The following is an 8,475-nucleotide window of genomic DNA, read 5'->3' on the forward strand; positions in this document are numbered from 1 at the left end:
TTATTATATCTAAGTACACTGTAGCTGTCTTCAGATGCACCAGAAGAGGGCATCAGATCTCATTACAGATGGTTGTGAGCCACCATGTGTTTGCTGGGGATTCGAACTCCCAACCTTCAGAAGTGCATTCAGTGCTCTTAACCACTGAGCCACCTCTCCAGCCCCCCAGTTTTAACTCTTAAACCACACTCCATCTCCACCTTCATGTACTCTGCCTTGCCTTCAATCAGTACAGTTGGGAAGTGACCTGTATTCCCCACGGACCCCAGAGGGACCAAAGCCCCAGTAACTCACCTCTCCCTCAGTCCTGTTACCCACATTCAAGTCCACAATCACTTCCCCCATCAGATACTGTTGCCATGCCATTTTACAGAGGAAGAAACTGAGGCACAGAGGAGGGAGCACAGATTATGAGGAAGTACTACACTCTCACTTAGACTCCCAGGAGCACCGCCTCCGGCCTCCCAGCACAGCTGCCATCCTGCCTCCCACTCCCAGGTCCCCACACAGTCAGGAAACACAACTTCACTCTCCAGGCAAGACAAAAAGGCTTTTCTTTATTGTGTCTGTGAAATGAAATACAAAAGTCCTGGCTAGGCTTGATCCTCTGTCCCCCAGTCCCAGCCAGGGACTGCCACATTGGAAGAGGAGAGAGAGAGAGTCTAGACTCTTCGAGGTTGGTTCTGGGAGGTGAGTCCACTCAAGGCAAGTGGTCAAGGAAGGCAAGAAGGGCGAGGTGGAAGGCTTCTGGCTTGTGGAGGTAGCAGGCATGACCTGCATCGTGCAACTTCACCATGGAGTGGTTGGGCAGGTGGCGGAGCTGCTGAAGTGACTCTGGAGCCAAGGTGTGGTCCAGTTCCCCATACAGGATAAGAGTTGGGGTCTGCAGCGCAAGGCCAGAACTTGTTGATTCTGGGACTTGATGAGGACCCGACCCATAAGCTATCCCTTTATGAACCTTGTCCCACCCTCTACTTTCTCCATGGAACTACAGGGACCAACCCTCTAATACAACACTCTCCCTAGCATACACGCCCACACATACACACACACACACACACACACACACACACACACGACACAAGCCAGTGACACAGAACTTTGCAGATCATTCTCTGAGTACCTTCACAGCCCCGAATTGTTCCTGTGCATAATTCCTGGTGGAGGTGGGTGCGATGGGCACGAATCCACGTAGTTGGTGGTGGTTTCGCATCAAGAAGGGCAGGGCATAGCTGCCACTCAGTGAGGGGCTCACCAACACAGTATTCTGCACCTGTAGGTCTTGGAACACTCTCTCCAGCAACTCCACTCGGCCTGCCTCTGTGCTCACCTCCTCTGAAGGGGCTGAATTCCCAAAACCTGGGAACAGCAGCAGGCACTACCTCAGAGGAGCTACGAAGTGCTCAGGACTTCTGGCCCATTGCAGTGGGAGAGAGAGAGGAGGACCTAACATATTCTACCCCAGCTAGTCTCAGAAGCAAGTTTTTATAACAGGTCCACTAAAACAACAACAACAACAACAACAAAAAACCCCATGATTCTAGCAGGCTCACTGGACTAAAAGCACCAGCTGCACATATCTGGATGACTAGAATTTGATCATTAGAACCCATGTGGTCAGAGGAGAACATGTCTCACGTAAACTTTTAAGGTGATAACACCCAGTACTGGAAGAGATGAGGAGTGGATACCTTCGAGACTGACAGAAGGGTAAATCTATTATGGAGCCTTTCTGAAAGGAAAGACAGTGCACCCCCTGCCTGTAGTGGCAATTCTGGAATTGTGGTTTCTTTAAAAAAAACAAAACAAAACAAAACAACAACAAAAAAACCCCAAAGAAATATTTTAAGAATAATCTCAGGTATTAATCTGATAATAATCAGAAATGTGGGGTTGCTCTGGACGGTCTGTAGCAGCTGACTATGATTTGCCTCGTGCTTTATCAGAGGTGCGGTTTTGCCAGCTGCAGACAGTTTCTGTGACTGTGTGATGTTTGAAATTTTGGGACCTTTCCAGAAGGTACATAAATGCTAGAGCCCCATAGGTAAGGTTGGTGGTTGGTGATTATTCAGGGAGGTTGGTTGAAGTTTGTTAGTAGTCATGCTCAAAGAAGAAACAAGAAGTTAGATTCACAGATCTCTCTCTCTCCCCCCTCTATCCTTCTTTCCCTCCTATCATTGAAAGAGAGTACAACCAGGGGGATAAACGGTGGGAAAAAGAAGAATCCACAATGTATCAAAAGAGCAGCTATAAAAGAAAAGAAAAAACAAAAAAGAAAAAAAGAAAGAAAGAAAAAAAGAGCAGCTATATCTGACCCACTAATTGTCCTTGATAGCTAGAGACACTGTTGCCCTATGTTTTTTTGTTGCTAGTTTTCCAACCCTCCACCCCTGAGCAAGGTTTTTCTGTGTATTCCTAGTTGTCCTGGAACTCATTTTATAGACTAAACTGGCCTCAAACTCAGAGACACCTGCCTCTGTCTCCTGAGTACTGGGGGTATGTGCCACTATGCCCAGCTCTCCTATAGTTAATGAGAGGTTAGGGTTACATGTTTGAGCATTTCAGGTGACAATGACAATCTACTAATTGAGGAATGTGCATTCAAAGCCTGCCCATGCCTCCCATGGCTCCCACTGCAGCATTAACAACAGAGGAGGAGGTCTGGAGGACCAGGCTTGGCCTACAAGTCACAGCATAGCCAAGGAAACTAAGGTGTAAATATATTCATTAAGCTTGCAGGATGTTAACACCCCAAGCCTCTATATACAACCTGCATGTTGTTTGTCTGTGTCTGTTTGTCTCTCTCTGTCTCTAACTTCCTTGATGTCTGCCTGCCTGTCTGCCTGCCTGTGTATTTCTCTTTTCCTCTGTATAGGTAGGTTAAGCCTAGGACCTTGCACATGCTAGGCAAGGACTCTAACATTAAATTATATTCCCAGGCTTTTTTTTTTTTAAAGATTTATTTATTTATTATATGTAAGTACACTGTAGCTGTCTTCAGACACTCCAGAAGAGGGCGCCAGGTCTTGTTATGGATGGTTGTGAGCCACCATGTGTTTGCTGGGATTTGAACTCAGGACCTTCGGAAGAGCAGTCCGGTGCTCTTACTTGCTGAGCCATCTCACCAGCCCTGTTTTTGTTCTTCGAGACAGGGTTTCTCTGTGTAGCCCTGGCTGTCCTGGAACTCACTCTGTAGACCAGGCTGGCCTCGAACTCAGAAATCTGCCTGCCTCTGCCTCCCAAGTGCTGGGATTAAAGGTGTGCACCACCACTGCCAGGTTCCCAGGTCTTTTTTACTTTTTATTTTGAGGCAGGGTCAAAATAAAGGCTAGCCTTGAACTCACTCCATAGTCTAGGCAGATCTTTAATCTGGGATTCTCCAGCTTCAGCCTCCTGAGTAGCTGGGATTACAGGTCTGTACTATCAGGTCTGTCTGTTATCTCTATACATGGAAATACTTGAAAGTGGGGCTGTCACTCTCAGCTGTTTAGAGAGGAAACAGAGAAGTGGCATTGGTTTCTAAGGACTTCACTTTTAAAAAAATATTGATTTTATTTTTAATTTATATGTGTATCCCTGAATGTAGGTTTGTGCATGAATTCAAGTCCTCTCAGAACCCAGAGAGGACCCTGAATTCCCTGAAGCTGGAATTACAGGCTGTTGTGAGCTACCTGACATGAGTATTAGAAAACAAACTCAAGTCCTCTGCAGAAGGGCTGGAGAGATGGCTCAGAGGTTAAGAGCATTGGCTGTTTTTTCAAAGGTCCTGAGTTCATTTCCCAGCAACCATATGGTGGCTCACAACCATCTGTAGTGAGGTCTGGTGCCCTCTTCTGGTGTGTAGGCATACATGCAGGCAGAACATTGTATATATAAATAAATAAATCTTTATTAAAAATTTTAAAAATTAAAAAAAATTTAAAAATTTCCTTTGCAGGACAGCTCATGAGTTTTCTCAATTGCTGAGCCCTCTCTCTAGTCCCTGGCCACCCCCATCCCTCCACACCCCATCCCCCACACTTTCCTTTTCTTTCTTTTTCTTTTTCTCTTTCTTTCTTTCTTTTTTTTTTTTTTTTTTTCCGAGACGAGACAGGGTTTCTCTGTGTAGCCCTGGCTATCCTGGAACTCACTCTGTAGACTAGGCTCGCCTCAAACTCAGAAATCTAGCTCCCAAGTGCTGGGAGCTAGATTAAAGGCATGCGCCACCACCACCCGACCCACACTTTCCTTTGCTTAATGAGAATGATAGCTCAGGGCCAGGAGGGTAGTTTAGCGGTTGAGTGCCTGCCTAGCATTCTTGAGGCCCTGGGTTCAATCCACAATACCAGAAACAACAGCAAACCCAGAGAAAGACATAGTCCATGTGTAGAGTTAAAAAGACCTGAGGCCAGAGAGGTTGCCTAGTGTGTGGGTAACGGGGCCTGCTAACAAACTTGACATTCTGAGTGTGATCCCGAGAACGTAAGGTAGAAGAGAGGACTGACTCTAACAGCTGCCCCTGATGGGGGAAAAAAAAACAAACGCAAAAATCAGTCACAAAAAGCACAGGGAAGGCTGGGCGTGGTGGCGCACGCCTTTAATCCCAGCACTTGGGAGGCAGAGGCAGGCGAATTTCTGAGTTCGAGGCCAGCCTGGTCTACAAAGTGAGTTCCAGGACAGCCAGGGCTATACAGAGAAACCCTGTCTCGAAAAACCAAAAAAAAAAAAAAAGCACAGGGAAATCCTCTCTGATGGTTGCTCATGAAATCAATCAATCACTTTTCTGTTTTCTCTGTGATGTGCAATAAATACCTCACAGTGTAGTTTTCAAGGGAGAAAATAAAAACAGGCTTTCATTGTGGTCCTTTCTCGTGACCTGCAACCGGTTTTGTCCAGACATGGGGATCCACATGCCCCTGCTCTGCCACCCCTCCAATTCTCCCTTCTGGTGACTTCTTTCATTCCCACTGCAGCCTGCCCTCTCTGACCTTGAATGCGGGGGTACTTGCCTGGAAGGTCGATGGCCACAGCCCGGTAGCCCCTCTCTGACAGCCGCTGCAGCGTCCCCAGCTGTTCCCAGGTGTGGGAATTAAATGCTTTTCCATGGAGAAACATGACTTCTGTCCTGGAAACACATGGGGAAACATGTGGTATGGGACCTGGGCAGCCAGTATCCATCCCTCTTTCCCAGGTGTCTTTCACTGCCCTCCCAGGCTCTGAGCCCCAGGAGTTGGACTGGGGTCCCTCCATTAAACCCTTGAGAAAACCATTCACCTGCGTGCCTGCTGGATGGGCAGCACCTCTCGGTAAAAGATTCGAGAGTTGCCTCTGGTGAGACCAGTCAGGACTGTGACATTAGGGCCTCTCCAGAGTCGTGAAGTCTGCTCAGGTGGGCCAGGCAACCCCATATACAGGAGGAACAGGAGCAGCAGGCCTAGGCCCAGCAGGGCTACCTGGTACCGACTCATGGATTTCTGTACCATACAACCTAGAGGAGAAAAGGAAAGGAAGAGACAGGCTGAGGAAGACTTGCCTTCTCTTGCCCTCAAAGAATGTCTGGATGCTCATACGCATCTACTCCTCAGGCCAAGGCAAAGGCCTGGGACACCCCACTGTAAGAAGAAGCGCATGAGATATCTCTCATATTTAATGGCTATCATCACCACTGTGTTAGCTAAACCAGCTCTTCTGGCTTTAGCCTCCCTGTTTGGGTCTCTACAAGTAAGCACCCAGAGGCCACAGAAAACACAAAGAGCAGATATGGAGCTGGGCGGTGGTGGCGCACGACTTTGATCCCAGCACTTGGGAGGCAGAGGCAGGCGGATTTCTGAGTTTGAGGCCAGCCTACAAACTCTGGTCTACAGAGTGAGTTCCAGGTCAGCCAGGGATACACAGAGAAACCCTGTCTCGAAAAAACAAAAACAAAAACAAAACAAAACAACAACAAAAAAAAAAAACTAAGGGAAAAAAAAAAAAGAGAGAGCAGATATGATGAGAGTTCTCTGACACAAAAAAAATCCAGGCTCACAGGCGAATTCTTTGCTGCAGCGGCAGACGGGGAACGGGGTCCCAGGGCTAGTTTCCAAAACACCAGATCATGTGTGTTCTGGAAGAAAATGTTGTATTGGCAGGAGCTGGATGAACCGCAGACTCAGTGGCGGATGGAGTCGTGAAGGCTGCTAAAGGTCAAAGTGCAGAGAGACCTCCACATGGGCCTGGGAATGATTGCCTTTCCTCACAATGAATAAACTGCTAGAACCAGAATGTGCTGGTACATTTGGAGGGGGACAGTTCGTGGTCGCCCCAAGCGTTCTGGGCCAGTTCACAAAGAATGTTGGGCATGATGTTGAGGTGTGAGATGGTGAGGGCTGGGAGGATGAAGTGGGTCTAGAAATGGAAGGGGAAGCATGAAAGCCAGAGAGAAGAATATTCCCCACCCCCACCCCTACTCCTGCCAAATGACCTCTTCATGGACTCCTCCTGTCGGGAGGAGAAGGCTTTGTCAGCGCAGAGGGCGGGTGGTCCTGGTTTGAGAATTCCCCTCTGCCTTGAGCTGAGTTCCGTAACTTGGGATAACTTCCTGGTACCTGCCCAAGCTTCTTGTGAGATTTACAGGATACACTCCACCTAAGCTGTTGGGGATGGGGGGTGTCCCTGTCATCATTTGCTGCGCCTGAGACGACCGTGCTTGTCTTACTCTGGGATAGGGCTAGGAGCTGCGGGCCCACCTGGGGCCACACCCACCTCTGTGGAACTCTTCTGCAGGCCTCACTCCCTAGCTCCGAAGTCAGGCTGCGCGTGGGTTGCAGCAGATCCTCCGGTGGGTGCGGATAGAAAATCAGGAGCCAGGTGCAGAAAGAGTACCTCCTCCTAACTCTTCCTCCCAACCTGGAGCGGCCAAGGGTGCCTGTCTCCAACGCAGCTTTCCCAAGGGGTGGAGCATCCGGATGGACCACTCTTAGTGTCCCACGCTTCTTTCAGGGTCAAGGGATGGGGCTTTACTCGTTGCCGTGGCAACTTGGGTGCCCGAGACTAGACAACTGTAGGGGTTCTGATGCAGACTGCTCTGCAGGTGGAAGAGGTTGGAGTTAAACTGTGCTTGTTCTGGCTACTGAAATACCCCTCTACCACGGCCAGCACAGTGTACACACACTCATACAGACCCAAGAGCCTTGCTTCCACACGCTTTTCAAGAAGCTATCCCCTAAATGTACCATAGCCTCTTTGCACACCCATTTTGGTTTATGAAGTCACACTTGTACAGTAACACCCACAAAATCCCATTCGTGGGTACGTTAACAGTCTCCTCCAAAATCCAAATATTCCATGCTGCAGAGGAGCTCCTTAAGCAGGGAGGTGAACAGCCAGAAATCAGCTTCAAGAACTCCCTGAGGGCTGGAGATGGCTCAATGGTTAAGAGTACTGACTGTTCTTCTAAAGGTTCTGAGTTCCAGCAACCACATGGTGGTTCACAACCATCCGTAACAAGATCTGGCGCCCTCTTCTGGAGTGTCTGAAGACAGCTACAGTGTACTTATAATAAATCTTAAAAAAAAAAAAAAGCTGGGCGTGGTGGCACATGCCTTTAATCCCACCCAGCACTTGGGAGGGAGGCAGAGGCAGGTGGATTTCTGAGTTCGAGGCCAGCCTGGTCTACAAAACCCGGCTAGCTTCTCTAGGTCCCTCCCTGCCAGAGTAAACCACAAAAGCTGAGAGAGAACCCCTCTCCCACCACATAAAGCTAAGCTGCAAAGAAGACTCCGAGAGCACGCCAGCTCCCTGAAGAAGCAGACACCAGTCGAGCTGCCTACAAGAGGCTCACACCAGCTGAGGCACTTGGGAAAGACACTCCCCAATCAGTCGAGATGCCTGCTGGCTGTGCAGTGTGTCTTTTGTGAACTGTCACCCCTGCTTCAGGCTTTGGTGACATAGCTGTCTTTGAGTCCTTTCTGCTCCCGTAAGTAATCCCTTATCTGTATTTCTGTAAGTAACCCCAATAAAAATCATTGGTTCACCAAGTTAGACTTTGGTGGTATCCGTACTGTGGTCTGTCATGGGCTCCCTATCTGGGATAAGTAGACGGTGTTTTCTCTCTCCAGGAAAAATTTTGTCACAGGATGTTATTCTGTGACCCAAAATAAGGTTTTGTTATCAAGAAGGCAGAGGGATGGACACATGGATTTCAAAACCATATGTAAGTCAGGCAGGTGGCCCATGGCTTCATGGCTTTAATCACAGTACTCAGGAGACAGAGGCAGGAGGATCGCCATGAATTTGAAGCCAGCTTGGTCTATATAGGCAGTTCCAGGTCAACAGGGTCACATAGAGAGACACCACCGTCTCGAAAAATAAAAAAACCGGGCTGGAGAGATGGCTCAGCGGTTAAGAGCACTGACTGCTCTTCTGAAGATCCTGAGTTCAAATCCCAGCAACCACATGGTGGTTCACAACCATCCGTAACGAGATCTGATGCCCTCTTCTGGTGTGTCTGAAAAC

At 48.4% G+C, this 8,475-nt stretch overlaps 1 protein-coding gene across 3 annotated transcripts in view; it reads right to left on the reverse strand.

Annotated features, from left to right (window-relative positions):
* Positions 1–531: 531 nt before the first annotated feature.
* Abhd14a (abhydrolase domain containing 14A) overlaps positions 532–8,475 on the reverse strand; it is a 10,350-nt gene continuing 2,406 nt past the window's right edge. For 2 of the 3 annotated variants that reach the window (XM_029542827.1, XM_029542829.1), the window contains exons 2-5: positions 5,254–5,467; positions 4,989–5,104; positions 1,124–1,359; positions 532–883 (exon numbers count right to left, since the gene is read on the reverse strand). In XM_029542827.1, coding sequence (XP_029398687.1) covers positions 701–883; positions 1,124–1,359; positions 4,989–5,104; positions 5,254–5,467 — 749 coding nt within the window. In that variant the 3' untranslated portion in view covers positions 532–700. Of the gene's footprint in view, positions 884–1,123; positions 1,360–4,988; positions 5,105–5,253; positions 5,468–6,723; positions 7,046–8,475 lie in introns of all 3 variants that reach the window. The other variant, XM_021206495.1, reaches the window with a different exon arrangement.

The sequence above is a fragment of the Mus pahari genome, chromosome 10, assembly GCF_900095145.1.
Source record: "Mus pahari chromosome 10, PAHARI_EIJ_v1.1, whole genome shotgun sequence".
NCBI classification, from domain to species: domain Eukaryota; kingdom Metazoa; phylum Chordata; class Mammalia; order Rodentia; family Muridae; genus Mus; species Mus pahari.